The 22,715-nt window shown below is 43.3% G+C and overlaps 1 protein-coding gene across 3 annotated transcripts in view; it reads left to right on the plus strand.

Moving 5' to 3' along the window:
- The window catches only part of NT5DC3 (5'-nucleotidase domain containing 3), a 391,194-nt gene that overhangs the window by 293,766 nt on the left and 74,713 nt on the right, over positions 1–22,715 (plus strand). For all 3 annotated transcript variants that reach the window (XM_086919171.1, XM_086919172.1, XM_086919173.1), the window contains exon 12: positions 15,401–15,541. In XM_086919171.1, coding sequence (XP_086775297.1) covers positions 15,401–15,541 — 141 coding nt within the window. The remainder of the gene's footprint in view (positions 1–15,400; positions 15,542–22,715) is intronic.

The following is a 22,715-nucleotide window of genomic DNA, read 5'->3' on the forward strand; positions in this document are numbered from 1 at the left end:
ATAGATAGATAGATAGATAGATAGATAGATAGATAGATAGATAGATAGATAGATAGATAGATAGATAGATTTAGATAGATAGATAGATAGATAGATAGATAGATAGATAGATAGATAGATAGATAGATAGATAGATAGATAGATAGATAGAGATAGATAGATTTAGATAGATAGATAGATTTAGATAGATAGATAGATAGATAGATAGATTTAGATAGATAGATAGATTTAGATAGATAGATAGATTTAGATAGATAGATTTAGATAGATAGATAGATAGATAGATAGATAGATTTAGATAGATTTAGATAGATAGATAGATAGATAGATAGATAGATAGATAGATAGATAGATAGATAGATTTAGATAGATTTAGATAGATAGATAGATAGATAGATAGATAGATAGATAGATAGATAGATAGATAGATAGATAGATAGATAGATAGATAGATAGATAGATAGATAGATAGATAGATAGATTTAGATAGATAGATAGATTTAGATAGATAGATAGATTTAGATAGATAGATAGATAGATAGATAGATAGATAGATAGATAGATAGATAGATTTAGATAGATAGATAGATTTAGATAGATAGATAGATAGATAGATAGATTTAGATAGATAGATAGATTTAGATAGATAGATAGATTTAGATAGATAGATTTAGATAGATAGATAGATAGATAGATAGATAGATTTAGATAGATTTAGATAGATAGATAGATAGATAGATAGATAGATAGATAGATAGATAGATAGATAGATTTAGATAGATTTAGATAGATAGATAGATAGATAGATAGATAGATAGATAGATAGATAGATAGATAGATAGATAGATAGATAGATAGATAGATAGATTTAGATAGATAGATAGATTTAGATAGATAGATAGATTTAGATAGATAGATTTAGATAGATAGATAGATAGATAGATTTAGATAGATTTAGATAGATTTAGATAGATAGATAGATAGATAGATAGATAGATAGATTTAGATAGATTTAGATAGATAGATAGATAGATTTAGATAGATAGATAGATAGATAGATAGATAGATAGATTTAGATAGATTTAGATAGATAGATAGATAGATTTAGATAGATAGATAGATTTAGATAGATAGATAGATAGATTTAGATAGATAGATAGATAGATTTAGATAGATAGATAGATTTAGATAGATAGATAGATAGATAGATTTAGATAGATAGATAGATTTAGATAGATAGATAGATAGATAGATAGATTTAGATAGATAGATAGATTTAGATAGATAGATAGATAGATAGATAGATAGATAGATAGATAGATATTTAGATAGATAGATAGATAGATAGATAGATAGATAGATAGATAGATATTTAGATAGATAGATAGATAGATAGATAGATAGATAGATAGATAGATAGATAGATTTAGATAGATAGATTTAGATAGATAGATAGATAGATTTAGATAGATAGATAGATAGATTTAGATAGATAGATAGATAGATAGATAGATTTAGATAGATTTAGATAGATTTAGATAGATAGATAGATAGATAGATAGATAGATAGATAGATAGATAGATTTAGATAGATTTAGATAGATAGATAGATAGATTTAGATAGATAGATAGATTTAGATAGATAGATAGATTTAGATAGATAGATAGATAGATAGATTTAGATAGATAGATAGATAGATTTAGATAGATAGATAGATAGATTTAGATAGATAGATAGATAGATAGATAGATTTAGATAGATTTAGATAGATTTAGATAGATAGATAGATAGATAGATAGATAGATAGATAGATAGATAGATTTAGATAGATTTAGATAGATAGATAGATAGATTTAGATAGATAGATAGATTTAGATAGATAGATAGATTTAGATAGATAGATAGATAGATTTAGATAGATAGATAGATAGATTTAGATAGATAGATAGATAGATAGATAGATAGATTTAGATAGATAGATAGATAGATTTAGATAGATAGATAGATAGATAGATAGATTTAGATAGATTTAGATAGATTTAGATAGATTTAGATAGATTTAGATAGATTTAGATAGATAGATAGATAGATTTAGATAGATAGATAGATAGATAGATAGATAGATAGATAGATAGATAGATAGATTTAGATAGATTTAGATAGATAGATAGATAGATTTAGATAGATAGATAGATAGATTTAGATAGATAGATAGATTTAGATAGATAGATAGATTTAGATAGATAGATAGATAGATTTAGATAGATAGATAGATTTAGATAGATAGATAGATAGATAGATAGATAGATAGATTTAGATAGATAGATAGATAGATTTAGATAGATAGATAGATAGATAGATAGATTTAGATAGATTTAGATAGATTTAGATAGATAGATTTAGATAGATTTAGATAGATTTAGATAGATAGATAGATAGATTTAGATAGATAGATAGATAGATAGATAGATAGATAGATTTAGATAGATTTAGATAGATAGATAGATAGATTTAGATAGATAGATAGATTTAGATAGATAGATAGATTTAGATAGATAGATAGATAGATTTAGATAGATAGATAGATAGATTTAGATAGATAGATAGATAGATAGATAGATTTAGATAGATAGATAGATAGATTTAGATAGATAGATAGATAGATAGATTTAGATAGATAGATAGATTTAGATAGATAGATAGATAGATAGATAGATAGATTTAGATAGATAGATAGATTTAGATAGATAGATAGATTTAGATATAGATAGATTTAGATATAGATAGATTTAGATATAGATAGATTTAGATATAGATAGATTTAGATATAGATAGATTTAGATATAGATAGATTTAGATATAGATAGATTTAGATATAGATATAGATGTAGATATAGATATAGATGTAGATATAGATATAGATGTAGATAGATAGATATAGATGTAGATAGATAGATCTAGATGTAGATAGATAGATAGATATAGATTTAGATAGATAGATAGATATAGATTTAGATAGATATTTTAGATAGATATAGATTTAGATAGATATTTTAGATAGATATTTTAGATAGATATTTTAGATAGATATTTTAGATAGATATAACCATCTATGAGAAATTGGGTTGTTGGTTGACTGGGGTGTGAGGCCTTGTCAAGCAGCAACCACAATCCCTAACAGTGTGAACCACAAAAAGTCACCAAATTCACCTATGCTTAACCCTTGGTAGCTTGGCGAGAAAAGCAGTCAGGCTTAACTTAGAGGCAATGTGTAATGTATTTAAGCAGCATAAAAACAGTAAAAAAGTGACAGCACAACACAAAAAAATTCCACACCAATTTAGAAGACAAGATTGAATTATTTGATACCACAATAATAAAAAGCCAATCAGTAGAACTTGAATTATGTATTTTTAAGTTTTTTAGTAAAAACTAGCACCTAAAAGATCAAAGTGCCAACCATGGACATCTAGTAGCACAGGACTGGGTCACAGTGAAAAATTATGGCCGACCGCAATGGAGCGCAGTTCGGATACAAGAAGTGGATTGGGCATGGCCTTTAGAAGAAGATTCTGGTGAAAAAGTTCTGGGAAGGTAAAATTCAGCAGGGCGAAGTTGGAGGCGGTGTCCGAGCAAGGAGAATTGTCGTCAGGGAGCCACAGGACGTAGTCACAGTTTATATATCTACGTTGAGACCTAGTCATTTTTAAGGAAATCAAAAATCTCCAGCAGAATGAGGCTGGATGCTGTAGCCAACGAGTGTTCCAGGAGACTGGATACACCTTTGGCGAAGGACTGCTGAACAGGATTTGCGTATGCAGAGAACGGAGTAGGTGCAGCCACAATGTCAGGCTGACTGGCGATGAACCTTGGGCAGATGGACAAGCAGTTTGGTCCCGGTCTTCTCTCGGTTCTCAGAGCAGTTTCCAGCCAAAATAATTGTCTATCTGGGCACCTTTAGCACCACCACCAAGGGTCCAGAACTGGAGTGGCACCACTTGGTGAAGGGGGTCAGAATTGGAGGAGTACCTCTTGGTGGAGGGGGGATAAGACTAAATCAGGCTCGGTCCAGGAGGGTTTCAAGATTGTGGTAGCTTTTTATGTGTTTGTGGCTCTGAACAAGAGGCTAGCAATTAAGCCCTTGGAGTCTCTCTGATAGTCCTATGTTCAGGGGAAGAAGCAGCAGGGTAGAAGTCTGAGGGTTCAAGACAGGCTTCAGGAATCAAATCAGTCTTTCCAGGGGCAGCAAAGCAGTCTTGTATACTACATAGCAGGCCAAATCAGCAGGCAGTCATCTGAAAGTCTTTCCACAGGTCTAGAAAGTGAACTGAAGAGTAGGCCCGAGGGCCCTGTTTTGATTTCTGGTGTCTTCTTTGATGTGGGAGAAGTTTACAAAAGTTTGTCTCTGAAGTGCTTGGAATTTCCTGACTCCCCTGCGCTGTCTCCAAGCTGGCTGCAGAGACAATACAGTGGTGACAAGCCCTTTGTGTGATGGCAGAGCTCAGCCTTTTCAGTTGTTTGCCCGGCTCCGGCTCCCCCCGTCCTCACAGGAGATGGTCCATTGAGGCACACCTAATCCCTCTATTGTGTGACTATCTATGAGCAATTCACAAAGTCAAACTACCAATTACACCCAGTCATTTGACCCATGGCAGACTGCAGGCACCAAATGCCAGAGGGCAAAAAAATGTAATCTTTCTGAAAGTTGCAGTTTCAAAATTGTAATTTCAGATCAGACTATAACATTAAAGAAGATTATTAATGACAATTTCATAGATACCAAACATGAAATGTTTTTCTGTCTCCAATCAAAGGTTAGCACTTATTAAATGTAATATGGCAACCCAATGTTAGCCTATGGGACAGATAGGCCTCACAGCAGTGTAAACAAATTTCAAGAGTTTTTCACTACCAGGACATGTAAAACTTAAGGTACATTTCCAGCCTTTTAATTACAATGCACTCCGATCTATGGGTAATATAGGACCTACCTTAGCGGAAACTTGTATGTAATAAAATGGGAGTTTAAGGTTGACAAGGAGCTTATATTGGCAAGTCGAATTGGCAGTTTGAAACTGCCTTCTGGTTGCAATGGCAGACCTGAGACATGTTTTAATGGGCTACTTATGTGGGTGGCACAATAAGGGCTGAAGGCCCACTAGTAACATTTGATTTACAGGACATGGGTATACCACTCTACAAGGAACTTATAAGTAAATTCAATAGGCCAAACAGTGGTAAGCAAGTCTTAAACCATGTTCAAAGGAGAGCACACAGGCACTTTTGCACTGGTTAGCGGTGGTAAAAGTACACAGTCCTAAGGCAAGCAAAACAAATTCAGCAAAATAAATGGAGGGTAAAGGAAAAACGTTAGGGGATGACCCTGCAGAGGGGCCAGGACCAACACGATCCATAGACACCTGGCATAGAGTGAAATAACTGCTGGCATGCTTGGTCCATTGCAAGCATGAGCAAAGTACCCAGTACAAGTAAAACAAAGCTACACCAATTCTTGAAGTAGCTTATTAATTAGTTAAAACTGAAAAAGATTGCTGAAAGCTTGCCTCGATTTTAGTTTAATTCAGTTGCTAATTTAGAAGCTAGCCTACAATGACTGCCACATTTATCCCCAGCGAAGTGGTGGTTGAAATTGGTGAAATTGAGCTAAAGTGTTTAGAAGATGTAAGGTAAATCAATGTCTGCACAGAATTAAAACTTGATTAACCGTGAAGAAGTGTTCAGTTTTAGCAGATATGTGAGCTTTCAGATAGTTTTTTGCTTTGGTACTAAGGTGCCTATCCACTAAAGGGTCGATCTCTGCTTTGTCTGGGCATCAGGGAAAGAACCCGGACAGACAGTTCTGTATGATGGAAGAGAGGGTATTCAGTCTATGTGGGACAAGACTTATAATTTTCAGTGTTGAGGCTGCAGCAGATCATCAAACATAATCTCTTTACCTTTAAGCACCATGTAAATGAAAGCCAAGATTTCTGGTTTAATGCTGTTTGGCCTTTTTAGCACATGAGGATGTGGTGAGATTAGAAATGGCAATGGCATTGGCTGTTTAAGTGGAAAAGTCCCAGAGCAAAGCTGTGTATTCTTTATGTAGGCTCTTAAAAGATGGAATGGAGAAGAAATGTGTTTGGAATAAAATAGACATTTGATGCCTAAGCGTTACGAGACCCACATAAATGATAGATACAGTGAAAGGGAGAATCTCTTCAAGGCCGAATAGGCTGCTTAACTCATCTGCTTCCCGTGGTACGGTTAAATGATTGGTCTTCTAAGCTGACAAGATTTTTAAGCTGCAAGTTATTTGGGTTGGGGTTACAACCTGCTTGTTGAAATAAAGACATACATTTGGAGATACATCTGCAGCTGTTTGGTGATTCATCTGTTTTAATTGAATAGAGGTGTAAGAGGTGAGCTGTCAAGTATTATCCAGCATGATGTGCGCTTAACGTATGTCCTGCATGCCTTGCAAGCCTGGGTCATAATTTCACTCCCTGTGGCACTTGTCCTGGTCCGAAAAGGACCAAGGCTGCTTTTCCCAACATGTGAATATCCTATTTCTAATTCTGTAGGAACCTCACCACATACAGCAAATTAAGCCTTTGTCCTTCCACTTCTGTGAACACCGCGTCCACATGTTTAGAAACTCAACATGTTAGACAGCATTGGTGATTTTGTGTTAGCCTCTGGCCATTGTTTTTCTTTTGCCTTTGTTCTCAAGGTTCTTCATCAGTATGGTATCTTTACCAGTTTACCGAAACACTAATTTTTTTTAAAAGAACGATTTTTTTATTAGCCATTTCATGTTGGTACAACAATAATCAAGGCTTTAATATAGGATTATGCTTACGTCAGCACACAGATAGCAGTAATTGCAATACTGTAATATTGGATTGTAAACGACTACTGAGGCGCATGTGGTGCGAATGCAAACCAATTATTATAACCCTCTAGCATAGGAGACCGGCTAGGTTAATGTAGACCCCAGGGTGATGCCATCTGTAAGGAAAACAGTCAAAAAAATGTATATACTTAACAAGCGAAAACATACAAAAACAATCCGGGGAACCGGGGGGCAGCAATGAGAACTGAATAGTATGATCAATATAAAAGCAAATGAAGGACGAGTGGGAGTGGTAGCAGGTACTGGCGTAACGAAACTTGAGGGCCCCCCCCCCCTACAAGGCTTGTGGAGGGCCCCCTCCAGACTCCATTATGAGCTCCCCGGCCAGAGTAATGTGGTGAGTGGGCCCCCTGGAGCTTGGACCACCCCCCGCATGGCGGGGGCCTGTGTTACGCCACTGTGCCGGAGCATCTATGTGTAGCTGTGTGGGGTTTGGCGTTCTATTCCCTGTTCAACACCAGGGCATCTAGTGGTAGGGTCTCTATGGCACAAGGGGGATGGTCGAGTCAAGCTCCGCATGCACAGATCTGAAAGACCATGGCTGGAGGAAGACCCTTCTACTACCTCGCTACGAGGACCTGGAACTCCCTGCCCCTACACCTCAGACAATCTTTAACTGAACAGCAGACATCCCCGGCAAAGACCCCCTCTGCGCCTTGAGATCCTCACAGGTGAGTAGTTGGTACCTTCTAGGATTACTGATTGATTGAAGCTCTGGGGGTTCCCTGAACTGGCATTCTAGAAAGCATCGTTGTGGTTTGAGCGAACTGTGTTGTTCCAGCCCATGACAGCAATCAAAGTAAGCATGTCTAATTTGTCTTGCAGCTTGAGCACATAAGTGTCCCGTAGGGTGGCAGCACCCACATGCATTGTGTTGTGTGCCATGACGTCAGCCTCATCGGTCACTCACTTGTGCACAACCCAAAGCTAGGAGTTCATTGAAGGCGGCTGCGCTTTTTCAAGGATATAGCTATTAGCAACTTGAAGAGGTCCACAGACAGGTCAACTAGACTTAAATCATGCTTAGTATGCTTGGTGATTCCCAGCAAGCAAAGCAGAGGCTTGGGCGGCAGCTGCACGGCAATCACCGCCGATCTATGGCTCATCACGTGCACCCATATCTGGTGCAATGGCGGGGCATTCACCCACATTATAAAAGGTCATGTCACGGTAGCCTCATCAGGGGCATACAAGGGCCACTCCCAGGAACATCCTGTGTAATCAGTACAGTGTGATGCAGGTAAGTGCACTGAGTGAACTTCAGTCGAGCATTGCGGGATACACGTTTCACCTGTTCAAGCGACATTCTCCACTGCTTGCGGTCAATACTGTTCCCAGGCATGTGTCTCAGCGGGGCTTGCGAAGCAGTACAAGGTCGGCATCTGCAGCTTGTAGAGCTGCATTTGGCACAGTGATAGCCCTACGATGGAGGCTGTGCGTCCGAATACAATGTAGCCCATGGTGTAGGGTTAGGGCCTCCTGGCCCTCTGCCCAAGTGTTCCTGATCTCCAGGACATAAATACCCTGCAAGTCCTGAAAGGAGCGCAAGTCCCTATCATTGTTCAGTTCTCCCATGCAGGACACCTCTGCCTCTTTGCAAGGTATTGGATCATGCGCCCCTAGCAGATCCCTCATCCCAGGTGTACTCCGGAGCGGTAGCTGTGGGGCGTATGGCGACGGGCCATGTTGTGGTTGAATGGATGTGTTCCAACAGTGTTTTGCGATGTACCCGTCTGCTCATTCCTCTGGGTGAGCCACCAGGTGATAGCAGCCAGTTTAAAATTCCGAAGTCACCCAGTTCCTCCCAGACCGATCTACTCAAACCCATTGCGTCCCCCACCAGCCAGCGCTTAGGCCATTGTAGTTGTGCTGCCGCAAGGTAGAACTCAAAGTCCAGCACTCCGAGGCCACTTTCCATTAACAACCATTGTAGCATTAGGATGGAGACTCACGTATGCTCTCTGCCTCATACTAGGTCACAGAGTAGTCTCTGCAAATCACCAAGCAATTTCCTAGTGGGAATCACTGGCACTTCCACAAAAAAGTATGGGAGCCATAGGATTATTATCATTTTAGCTACGGATGCTCATCCTATGGGCGACAGGGGTAAGCACATACAAAAGCCTAAGGACTGTTGAAGCAACGTAAGGGTTCTACCGTGGGTCCCATCTAGTATATCCTTGTCAGCCTGATATATATTAACCCCTAGATATCAAAACGTATCGATCTGCCAGGGCAAACAGTCCGGTTCTGGTTCCTTCGCCACTGCGTGTTCCACGCCTCCTTCATGGGAAGATGCAGGACTTCCCTCAATTCACTTGAAGGCCTATCATATCACCAAAGAGGTCTAAAAGATGAAAAAAGAGCCGGCAGCTCTCGCCCAGGATTTTGTTGATAGTCCAGGAGATCTTCCACGTACAGCGGAACTGCGTGCCAGCCTGGCCCCACTGCCACGCCCCACTTTGGGGCCTGCGTTTGTAGTAAGGTGGCCAGGGGCTCCATGGCCAATGTCGAATTGACGCGATATTTGGTGTCCCGTTCACACTTTGGCCCAAGGTGCTGTGTAGAGTAACTTAACTCAGCCCAGGTACTTTGCTCCAATTCCCAGAGTAGCGGGGACAAGCAGTAAATACCCAAGAGTGTTGAAAACGTTCTCGAAGTCCAAGGGGACCGCGACTGAGAACTCGGTGGAACCCCCGACCGCACTCATAATGTGGCACAGTCTCTTAGTATTGTATGAGGTGGCCTTATGATGGATGAACCTGCACTGGTCAGGGTGGACTAGTATTCAAAGCATTGGCAGCAATATATTTGGTAGCACTTGTGTTCAAGTTTATTTGTTTATGTTCAGTATTCAATATTGATAGAGGGCAATAGGAGTTACCTCCAAGGGGCCCGCACTGATTTTGGCAATACTACGATGTGAGCCTCCAGAAGAGTTGGGCATCCTAACTTGCTGGTGCACCTCCTGATAACCCAGAGTAGCTTAGGGACGAGAATAAACATTGCATAGTATTCTATGAGGAACCCGTCTGTTCCCGGGACCTTGTTATGAGACATCTGCATATTGCTGCCTGTATTTCCTCGTGCTGTGAAGGTTGTTCAAGTTCCTGGAACTGCAGGGGGGTAAGGCGGGCAAGGGCAGCTCCAGTGATGTAGGCCCGGAGGCATTCTGCGAGGGGTCTGGGGTGGTTGGGAATATAGCAGTTTGCAGTTCTGGGCACAGACCTTGCATATGGATACTTGCAAATTTACAATATTGGCAGTGAGTGTGTGAATCACATGGTTCTAGAGACAACATAGCACACAAGCTACAGCAACGTGTGTCTCGGTTTGTCTCCATCTGCGTGCTGACGAGCTTGTGAAACCTTATAATCAGTGTTGGCAAGTGGCGCATCTCTTCCCTACATTGACCCCACAGGTCTCGCAGTCGTGTGCCAGCTCCGACCACTGTCACCTCCTCCAGGTCAGTGACACATAAGCGCGCCTCTCAGGCCAATACATTTTGAAGGAGGGATACCCATTCTCCCCACGAAGTCCTAACACAATGTACCCTAATGACCACTCTCATGGCACCCACTTACTCCCTTGGACCCTACAGTACCTGTATTCTCATCAAAGTCATGGAGCAAAGGAGTGCTGATAGTGTCCTTGTATACTGCATCTAGAATGGCCTCCGTCCGCAATCGCCAGGTCGCTATTGGCATCCTGTTCTCCCCCCAGCAAAAGGTCACCTAAAGGGGGATGTGGTCCGAGATCATCTGGCCTAAATTCTCTGAGTTCAGCACATTGGGCCAGAACTGTTCATTGCAGAAGATGTCATCTTATCGAGTATGGAGCATTATGTGGCCCCTGGGTGAACCCAACCGCGGGTGAAATGACCGCTAGCGATTGCCCATCTAGCACACCTAACAACCCGTAGCAGCCATCAGGATCCACCAGCGTCTTGCTCTGTAAAAATTGGAACCCTGGAGCAATCCAAATCATAGCCTCCCGGACAAATGCAGAATACCTAGAACCAAATGCCTGCCCACTGCAGTGCCTGAATACCTTATCTAACTCAGTAGCAGTGAGGTGCGTCTCTGAAGGAAGGCTATGTGTCTCCACCCAAGGTACACATATTCTATGCCGTGGTATAGGTCGCCATATCCCTAATATTCCATATCACTATATTATACGTGGTAGACATAGGGTAAGTGATGTGTCCCATGACCAAAGCTCTCCAGTGTGCCTGTGTAACATCAAAATCCTACTATCCCTGTCGCTCCCGCCACCATGTGGAATCCCAACTGATAAGAACAAGCAAAACATAAAAATAACACCCACACTCTTGGCTTCGACGCAAACAGGCATCGTGCAGCAATATCCCCATCAAAGCATCTAGTAACTAAAATTTGACCACAATTCTGAATAGTCCTTATGGAAGTCTTTGAAGGTCGGGCCAAGAGGAATGCAGTATACGGTCCAATGTGTCCTCGAGCATCCTGGGCCAAAGTACGGCGCATGAACGCCCCAGAGTCACCCCACAATCAAACATTGCTTCCAAGAACCCACCAAGATACCACTACTACACCCGCCCCTACCCAGCTCAAGCATAGATCACTTCACCTACCGGCTAGGAAAGACTCACTGTTCTGGGATCTCTCTTCGATGCAATCTTAACTAAGCAATTGTGGAGTCTCCATCTGAGGTGACCAAGCCGAGAGTGCCAAGAATGGATTCCTGATTAGTGTTGGGAGCCAGCACCTGGAATCTTTTGGAACCAAGAAGGGAGACCTCCGCCACCAGCTTCAGATGGGTGTGAATGAGGTCTGAGCAGACGACATCGGGGCCTCCCATCAGACCCTTCTAGCAGGTCATCCCCTTCTGTTCCCCGCTGGACCTGAACTTCCTTGGTGCGCAGCCATGTCCAGGCCTCCTCTGGGGATGAGAAGTGAGTTCAGTCTGTATCTACCACCTAGAGCCTCGCAGGAAAGAGCAGGGCATATGTCTGTTCCATGGTGACCAGTTGCCCCTTTACTTCCCTGAAGGTGTTGCATCACCTCTGAACCTCTGATGTGTAGTCCGAGTTTGCTATAATGGTATTCCGATTACACACAAGGTCTCTTAGCCTGGAAAAACTGCAGATGAAGATCTGTTTCTCTGTAATTGAGCATGCGCACAATCACTGGATGCAGATGGGCTCCCGGGACAGGGAGGCGGTTTGGATTCAGTGCACCCGTTCAATGTAGAAGAACTTTGGGATCCGGTTGGCAAGAACTGTTTGTCCATTTGTGTTAACCAGTCCTCAAGAAAGAGCTCCATGTTAAGATCCTACGCCCTCTCAGGGACGCCTAGGAATTGAATATTATTGCGCCCCAACCACCCCTCTGCATCTTCCACTTTCGCCTTTGAAGTCTTGTACCTCAGTCTGTAGGAGTTTTAGTTGATCCAGCATGACCACCTGGGAGGGGCGCATTGTAGTTAAGAAAATTCTGCCTTGTCCACTCATGTGTGGTCCTCTCGCGGTAGCCCAGTTTCCATCTGGAACGCCCTGAGTTGGGTTTCCATAGCAGTTTTTGACTTTTGGATGGCCTGCAGCGTCAAACATCCTAGTGTGTTTTTCAAGGGAACTCTTAAGTTGGGGGATCGGATCTACTGGTGCGGAGGAAGCTGCCAGCATATCCCTCTGAGGGGGGCGGAGGCTTGGAGACCTTAGGTCAGACCATGCTCCAAAGACTGCCGTCCATCGCGACAGGGGACCCAGAGCGGGGTAGTCGATTCTCCTGCTCCAGTGCTGGGAGCTCACAGGGTGTTGTGCAGCACCCGAAGACTGTAGAGGCTTGAGAGCTCCAGATTCCTCCAGCAGTATCAGTGCTACAGTGTTCTCCAGGGGTCGTGTGTGAATTCAGCATACATAGTGAGGACCCTTATCTATGGCCCGCACTGTCACAGTCTGCAACTAGGCGCTTCAGTGGGCCCCCGAATCAATGCTTCTGAGTACCCTTTTCTTTTGTTCAAGGGAGTACAGTGTACGTGTGCGTGTGGGAGGGGAGGAGACAAGCAGGGGTCTACAGTTCAACATGCCCCAGCAGGACCCACTGCTGCGTCTACTGTTGGGAGCACAAAGGTGTCACCCAACTGTGTTAGTACCTTGTGCTTAGGTGTGGCCCCTTCAGTCACTCATGGTGTTTGAAATGCTCCAGTGGCTGCACAGGCAACATCGACCTGAAGTCCCCCGCGGCAATGTAGGCCAAATGCCAACCAAGCCCCCACAGTAGTCTATTCTGGAGTCCTCGGTGCTATGTAAATAGTCCCCCGCCCGTGGGGGATGAATTTGTAGCAATGGAAGTAGTTATCACAAGATATTTACTCCTCTGCCACCAGCCCTCCTCAGATGGTGTGCCTATTAATATTCTCTAGATCCTTAAACCGTGGTGGTCTGAGGGCAGTTCTCCACCCCCCTGCCATGTAATCAAAACCAGGACAGTATTTTGGGGCTCAGTGTGAGCTGGCTGGTCACACTGTCCCCTTTGGTCGCCCCAGCTCCCATAATGCAGCGATATAAGTTCCCTCCCTGCTGCTAAACAGCTCTCCCTCGCCGAAGCAGGCATTTCAATTGGCCCTTGACCTAGTCACCGGCATGTGATGCAGCCAACGCCCGTAGAGGCTTAACTGTCTGATCAGCCACTTCTGTATGTAGGCCACCAGGAAGTCACCAAGCCCACTGTGCGGCTGCCTCAATGTCTGCCGTGCGGGCCCCCACGGCGCTGCTGCCCTCCTCCTCTGTTGTCCCAGGCCTCGGTAACGAGGCTCACTTCCTCATCCTCCCGGGGCACACCGTCTACAGGCAAAAGTTACAGGCAGATTTATATTCCTGCTGTAGGCAGCCTCTCACGACACGGACTGTCCACGGAGCGGTGGCTATTCTCTGCAGCCGTGTGTTCCTTAAGGTGATGTACCCTCTCAGGGCCTCATCTGCGGAAACCTGCTGGCGGTACCACCCAGAGCACCCAGTTGGCGAAGGGCGGTATAGCGGTCTCAGCTGTGGGCCCCCACCACACAAGCTTCTCCTACCCCTTGCTGCATCATTCCCAACAAGGTCATTCCACCTCGTAATGCCAAACTCCTGTTCATTTATTTATGCGTTATTATATAGCGCAAACTTTACCTGAAGGTGTCAGAGCACTTCACAGTAGAACCAGTTACACTACGTAAGGACTTCAGAGTACATGAATTACATAAAAGATGTGAAGCAGATAAACTCTAAACTCACATAAGAATGGTAGTTACTACATAGGTCTACTACAGATACTAGGGGTTAGAGTTACATACATACAAGTTGCAAATTCACTCGAGATTACATTGTAAGAAAAGTTGAAGTGATTATGGTTGGACAAATATATATTACATATTTACAGAGAATGATCTTCTCGCCATTGCTGGGGTGTTTGCAGTGCGCGTTCAGCCAGGTCTTCAGGCTGCTGTTGCACTCACTGTTGAGGATCTAGGGTCTGGATCGATCCCCAAGCTGGTGATGGCCACAGGAGTAGAAAGCTGGGTGGTGGCGGGCGAAGGTGGCGTCCCGGGGCTGTTCTTGAGCTCGTGCTGGGCACCATTTATGGAAAGGGGGTAGCTTGACGCTGTAGGGCATGAAGGCTCCATAGCTGGTGTAGGGGAGTTTGTAAATGGAGGAAAGGTAGTCATTGGTTCGGTGCTGTGGGAGAGAGACTGGAGTAGTGGGAGCCAGCTAGTCTGCAGTGCGCCCCGAAGTGATTGATTTGATTTTATAATTTATACAGCGCACGAATGCCCGGGGGCATTTTGGCGCTAAGGACAGTAGGACAGTATCGTTATAGTGTCAGTTATGCGCCATGTCTATTTGTGAAGAGCCAGGTCTTCAAAGCTCTTCTAAATTACATAAGCGACGTACTGCTCTCGATAGGGATCTTGAGGAGGTTCCAGATTTTAATTGTTCCCACTATGAAACTTCTTCCTCCCCATCGGACCTACTTGAACTTGGGTGTTTGTAGCAGTTTAGAGTGAGCAGATCTTAGGCTCCTACCGGGTGTATACCATTTCAAATGCGTCTTCAAAAACTGCGAGCCGATGCCTTTTAATGCTTTAAAGGCCAGGCATTGAGATTTAAAAATAATCCTTTTGGCCACTGGAAGCCAATGTAGACCTTTCAATCTATGGGCGACCGCCTCATGTCTGGGGATGTCAAGTATCAATCTAGCTGCTGCATTCTAGACTGAGCGGGTTGTCTCCCTCAAAGGAACTCGCCGGTGTGGCCACGGGTGTAATTGGGGTGGCCCCCGCCATCAAAAGGAGGCCGCAATCTTAGTCCTGGTGCTAGGGCTGTAGCCAGGAGGCATTGACACCGTTCCCTGGGCCGTCATGGGAACACAGAAGTCAACACTGTTTTGTGCCCAGAACGGAGTAATAATTCCTTATCTATAACGAATGCTGATATCTTTGTTTTTGTTTTTTTGTGTGAACAGGACTTGACTTTAAAGCATGGCTGGCGAACCGGGGCAATCATCCCTGAATTAAGATACGAGATAAAAATAATGAACACAAAGCAATATATCGAGAACATGACTTGGCTGCAGGGCCTGACGGGATTACTGGAGCGCATGCAGGTTTGTGAAGAAATGTGAATACTTTACCCACTCATGGGGATACAGCCAGTTCTTTCTGCATCATTAATAAATTAACCACCATCCCTCATCCGATCTGATACCATGTACAACTTATAACAAAGGGCATTTATTTGTGACTGTACTCGCTCGGAGCAGTTCAGTCATTCTGGGCCGTTTGCTGGGATACACGGACGGGCACTGCATCTTAGGGAGTGGTCCCGAGAGTTTACAGCATCGTTCGACTTGCACACAGTGGCCTCTGCGAAAAGGCAGAACCAGACCTACCTAATAGAGTCCGTGACGGTGGCTCTTCATAAAAGAACCTGTGAACCAAATTCTCAATGAAGGATTTTGCCTCACAATTCCGTGTGCCTACTGTATTAAATTACACAACGATCTGTTTTGAAAGTCCTTAAAATATTGGTTATTTTACCAAATATTGTATTTTCTATCTTAGTACTCCTATCAATTCGCATTCCTCTCCCTCTCCACTGCCCCTTAGGCCCCTCTCATGTGCTCTGTTTATCCTATAACGTATCTAAACATTATGCCAGCCTGTTTGTCTTAAGCTCCCCTCCACCCCCCCAAATCTTACTGACTAAGCCCCGCCCCTGCACAGAAACATTGCGAACAATCACTAAACATCCTACAAGTGGACTGAAATGTACCAATCAAAACAGCGATTGGGGCGAGAATGACACTGATCCATGTGAATCTCACATCCAGGCATCACAAATTCTACAGTGCCGTACAAAAGGCAGTCGTGAAATATACTGCTTCTAACATACCCATGAAGCTTGGCAGCGTCTGCTTTTATTAGATCAAATTTAACAAGCGTGTTTATGATAAAATAAGATCTTATTTTGACTCCTATTTCCTTCATCTATTGTCTTGAAGCCAGTATACACCCTGTAAGGACCTTACATGAAATCGTCCGATTCTTAATAATACTTTAATAGTTTGTACATCCGATCAAAGCAGCTTTTTTAACACGGTACATTAGAAGGAAGAAAAACAAGTTGAATGTGTAAACTGAGGATCTCTTTTCAATCATGTTAATATAATACAGATTATTGGTTGTTGTAAGACACCGTGCTGCGGTATTGGCACTTGTATGCCACATGATTGTTCAACCTGGTTTTGCAATAATCTTAATTTAATCTCGCAATAATATTTATTTATTTATTTATTCATTCATTCATTCATTACATGAAACCTGGTTGCCTTTTTACTTTCCTTGTCTTTGGTTTTGCTCATGTATAGTTTTGCAGAGATCATTACCAGGTGACTACATTTAACTGGCTCACAAACTATCAAACTCTGGCTTTATTTGTACAAGTTATTAATTTTAGGAAATTGGTACAGTTGTCTCAGTGCTACAAAAGCGTGGTGCTATGTTGCACATAAATGTAAGAGGAAAGACCAGGACTGGAAGTGGTCTTCTACTGGCTTGGAGTCACATAGCTTCTATATATTTGGGCCAAAATGAATTATAACTGATTGGTGTTGTTGTTGCCTTCCAGTAATGAAGACACAAACCCATTACTATGGCAAACTCATCCGTATTGGAAACATCATATATTGGCTTCAGTTGTATGTTTACGTTGACCATATAGCACTTCACATTATTAAAGCACCTCAAAGATTCTGACTTTCCTGGAGTTCCAGATCATCTCTTCCAGAACTGCTGTTTCTTTACCTTGTAATCAATTGCAAAATTAGACTTTTATGTCTTGTAAAGTGAAAACTAATATAGCTGCTTGTTGGACTTGGCCCTTTTGCAGGGTCATCCCTGAACTTTTTGCCTTCCTCCTAGCCTTTTTTTCTGACATGGTGTTTGTGATTTTAGGACTCTAGGCACTTTAGCACTGCTGTCCAGTGTAAAGTGCATGTGCTGTCTGTGGTAAACATGGTAAGATTGGTCTACACCTGTTTGGCGTATTTAATTTACCTGTCAGTCCCTTGTAAAGTGGTATCTCGGATACCCAGGGCCAGTAAATTAAATGCTACTGGTGGGCTTGCAGCGCTGATTGTGCCACCCACCAAAGTAGCCTTTTACACCTGATTCAGGCCTCTGCCATTACACGGCCTGTGCGCGCAGTGTTTCTGCCGCTGTGTTGTGGCACCTAAAGTGTGTGCCACGTCTTTGACCCCCCCCCCTTTACTGCATGTCAGTCACGCCTATGGTAGGCCCTTGCTAGCCCTATGGGCAGGGTGCATTGTAGGTAAAAGGTAGGACATGGACCTTAAGTGTGTGACATGTCCTGGTAGTAACAAACAGCCATTTTAGTTTCTCACTGCTGTGAGGCTGCCCTCTCATAAGAATGCATTGGGGATTCCTTGATAAGTGTTTCAGTGGTAATTCCTGATATAAGAGCAGCGTGTTCAAGTTTGGTATGTTTTGAATAGTAAAAATAAATGCTGCGTAATGGTGTGCGCAGATTTATTATCACTATTTTAGAAATGCCACTTTTAGAAGTTGGCATTTGTGTTTGCTTTGTGTCTACCTGCCTGATGTGTATTGCATGTCTGGCTCTGGAGTGAAAGGGCTGGTGAGGTGTGTGGCTCCAGGGAGGGCAGGGTGAATCAGAGCTAGGCTGAATAGATCTTCATTTGGAGTAGTGGGAGGAGTAGTCCCCTGACCCTGAATAGATCTGTGCCTGCCTAGGTGAATGCAGGTTCCGCCTCCCTATGGTGTGTCTGAAGACTGAGCCCCATCTAACAAAGGAGGGTGGAAGCCTGGAAAACAGAGTCCATCAACTCCTCCCAGAACCAGTTGAGGCTGGTTCCCCCAAGCCCTGTGCCAGCGCAGACAAAGGAAAATGTCCTATAAATATTGGGACTGTGACCCCATGTAAGGTGGGCTTCATTGTGGTACTTGGGGACTTGCTGCTGCTGGTCCCCAGGAGTAACCACAACAAGGGACTGCCTCCCTGCTGGAGGGCCCTGTGAGCTGGCCTGCCTGGGCCCAGCCTTTGCCCTGAAACTTTTGGGGGCTTAGCGCCTCGTGAGCGCTATATCTTTATTCCAGGAAGCGTGGGTGGCCAGCAGTGAAAGGCTGCGACGTGTCTGGAGGGAATCCTGGCGTGGGGATTCCCCCGTGCTTCCAGGCAGGTACTGCAGTGCCAAAGCTGATGCTGCGCAGCTGCAGCGCGAGAGCGCGGGCAGCTGCCATGAGAGGGGCACTTTGGTTAGGAGTCCCAATGGGGCTTAATGGGCCCAGTTGTGCCAGGCCTAATTGTCTCCGCTGCACCATGAGAGCGCGGGCAGCTGCAACAACGGGGGCATGTTAATTGGAGTATCAAAGGAAGGAGTGAGATACACTCCCCTGCTCCCTGTGCATTGCACACCTTGGTTTTGCTGCTTTGGCAGAGTGCTACTTGGGAGGCCCTATAATTGCGAGCCCTGACATTTGGGTCAGAGTGCATTTGAGCTCCAGGGAAGGCCAGTTGGCCTGGGTTAATTTTTGTGTCCAGGTAGGGCGCAAGCCCCAAAGGTTGCACATAATGTGTTTATGCTGAGGAGATGTATGCACCTGGGGAGTGTTACTACGGTACACTCCTAAATGTGATTCATGCATAATGTGGTTTATGCCTAATGTGATGCGGACATAATGCGTTTGTTGCTAGTTATCATGACGAGTACAGTATTTTGCCAGTAGTTACTGGTAGTGTTATTTCTACTACTTGTATTTTGTGATGGTTCTGACAGTGGCCCAATTGGCCTTGCCACTATATAATCCCCTGTAAATTATTACCTGGTGCCAGTTGGCGCAGGGTATATTGTGTGATTATGATTCTAATGTGTTTTGGAAAATGTGGAGTTTCTTTTGTAGTGTGCCTAGTTGTCCGTGTGGGCTGCCACCAAACGAGCATTGACTGGTTATCACTGACTGAAGTAAAACATCTTCTGAAAATGCATTCGTTTAGGAAACTTTTTTCCGGGCACCCCAAATGAGAAAAAACAGGGCTGTGGTTATCAGCATCACCTTATCCTCCAGATTCTGTGGCACAACTACTCTCTGATACAGTCCTGGATAAGACTTATGTGCGGGTGTGCATTGTGTACTATGAACACAAAGACATCCATTATCAACAGAAAGCTCAGATGACTATTCATATCAGAGGGGGTGTGAACACTGAGGAACATTATTCAGTAGCCATTAATCATCATGCATTGGGAGAAAACACAAAAAAACGTCTACTGCATGCTGTAAGACAAATCTCTATTGATAACCCTTTTTTAAACTTTCTAATCTTAAGATTTTTTTCTGTCTCTGAGCAATGGGGATGAGAAAAGAATGCGTGTTCGAAATCTACTAAGTACATTTAGCCTCCCTACAAGCAGTAATTGTTGCACCAAACCCCCACTAAGGATTTTATAGTTCAATGTTCAACATTGACAGTGACCTGCATGTCTCCACATCAGTAGCAGGTTTCCCCGGCTTGAGCAAGGGGACAATAAGACCCTCCTGCAAAGTGAGGGGGAGTAGTACCTTAGCTGTGAGTGCCTGCTGTTATAATGCAGTCAGGCGTGTGGGTCAAAGTAGGCTACATAGAACTCCACTAGGAGGCCATTCGTCCCCGGAGCCCTCCCTTGGGCCATTCTTTGGACATCAGCCTGGATATCTTCCTCTGAGACATCCTCCCTTAGCGGCCCCACCATCTCTGGGGTCTGCCAGGCTGAAGGTAAGTTAACAATCCATGGGTGGGTCAGCCTTGCCCTACATATACAGGCTGTCACTGTCGGCCTCCCCACCTCCAGGGTTGACAAGCCTTGCCTAGCGGGTTTGACCAGCCTTGTCAGCAAGGGACCCGACCTGTCCCCTTCAGCGTGCTTCCAAAGCATGTAAACGTCATAATGAAAACAGTGGAGGCACTCCATATGTTCTGCCACCCTCTTGTTTACCTCTAAAACAACCTGCTGGTGGTCAGGTCTCTCTGGCTATAGGCACTCATGATCCCTCAGGTTGTTTGTGAGTAACAATGTCTCTCAGTAGGGTCCGCCGCACCCCCTCAGATTCCGACAGGCATTGACCCCAGATAACCTTGAAGGCTTCCCTTTCCCTGAGCAGAGTAGAGGCAGAGCCTGTGTTCTCATCAAAGTAGTATCAGATCCCTTCCCTAATCATCTCGCGGAATGCCTGATCTTCCAGATTGACCACTTTCAGACGCCAGCTCGGTATACAGGTGCACTTCAACCCCATTGCAATGTCAAGAACAAGAGGTGGTGATTGGATATAGACCTAGCTTGGTATTCAACAGCTGTGATGGCGCCAAGCATGTTAGGTGAACATAATAAGGTTTTGAGGTGTACAAGGAGGGCATGCATGTTCGAGTGGAAGTTATAATCCCTGTCCTGTGGGTGGCAATGTCACAAGCCATCCATCAGACCCTGTGGCATTGCCAAGAGGTGAATTTCCTTGTCAACCGGATAGTTTTGAGAGTCCCGAAGTTGTTGGTGGGAGCCAATACAAGTTAGTATTTGCCACACAATTAATATTGCCACCAATAATAAGTGCCTGCGGCAACAGAGTATTCAGAACAACTTATCAAAAACATGCATTGGTCAGCATTAGGGCCGTAAACATTGGCAAAGGAAATGTCTTGGCTGTCTAACCGGCCTGTTAGGATAGAGTATCAACTCCCCATGTCAACCATGTTACTGTAATATTTGATTCCTTAACAGTAATCTTCATTACTCAAAATCTTTCTTCCCAGTATTTACGAGAAGCCCGCTTCTCCCTTTTCAGTCCCCCCATATAAAAGTTCTCTTTTTCTCCATACTGCCTGGAAAAGGGAGTCTTACCACTCTCCTCCCACGTGCCTTATTTGGCACTTGAAAAGGGATTGCTCACAAACCTCCTTCTGTTAATACCAAGCAAAACTCCAGGATTGTAGAAGAAGCCTCTCCTGAGGGCAGGTAATTCATAAATACTGGGAGGAACAAAGACTAATCTGTTTAATTATGATTACCATTAAGTAATGTGAACATAATCTCCTGATCTGCTTCCTCGTCCCATTCCTTCAATGATTAGGATCTACCCACGTAGTATGCCATTGTTGCAGTCAGCCAGTCTGATTACAAGGCATATAGAAATCTAAAACAATGCAGTACTATGTCTCTAAGAATGCATTACTCAAAGAAAATGGTCAGTCATGTTAAAAAAAATAATGCCATTCTAGACCACTAGTGCTAAAAATTCCATATATACCCATCACATGAAAAGCATATGGAAAACAAAATGGGATAGCACCATCAATGCGCTCTTGAAGCAGACAACTTGCCTGTGTATTGAATGTGAATATTAGGTAAGGTCAATCAGCCTAATGCCCAGAGTGCAAGAAGATCAGTAATCTCTCCAAACAATAGAAAACCTAAATTATCATACTTTCAGAACTGAGGCCAACCAATTATTTATGTATCTATTGAGTTTTGTATAGCTTAAACTTGACCCAAAGGTAACGGAACGCTTTACAGAGTTGGAAAAGCAGCAGTTACACGAGTTACATATGAAAGTATACGATAGACAGTAGGATATGTGGACGATATAATAAGTTACTGTAGGGTGTTCCGAAGTGCAGCAGTTACATGAGTTACAAATGGAAAATTCAAGTGGAATGGCATCTACTCCAGTTGCCTTCCCACGAGAAAGATCTTTAACGGTTTTTCTGATTTCCTCGATGTCAGGGGCCTTTTCCAAAATTAGCTGGTCTTCGGTGTTAAGTTTATCACAGGTATCTATATCTAGATATTCAGCGATTTTCGCTTGATCTACTTCTCCCTCTCCTGTATAAAAAGCACTGTAAAATTGCCAAAATGCTTCTCGGATCTTCTCTGAGTCAGTTACTCTACCAATTATTGGGTCTTGAATTTCCCGTATAAAATTTTGTGTAGTCTGCTGTCTCATCCGAATTGCTAATTGCTGGCCAACCGATTCATTAATCTCATATATTTTTTCTCGATGAGCAGTACCTTGTTTAATAGCTTTATTGGTGTATATATCTGTAATTGATGCCTTAGCTATTGCAACCTGAGTTTGTGCATTACTAATCTCTTCTGTAATAGAAGAGTTTCTTGTTACTCTTATAAGCTCTTCCTCCAACCTCATTAGAGTTTCTTGTGAGGATCTTAGTAGTTCTCTTGCACATTTGTTGCTCCATAGCGAATATTG

Source organism: Lissotriton vulgaris, chromosome 1_1 (assembly GCF_964263255.1).
Source record: "Lissotriton vulgaris chromosome 1_1, aLisVul1.2, whole genome shotgun sequence".
NCBI lineage: Eukaryota > Metazoa > Chordata > Amphibia > Caudata > Salamandridae > Lissotriton > Lissotriton vulgaris.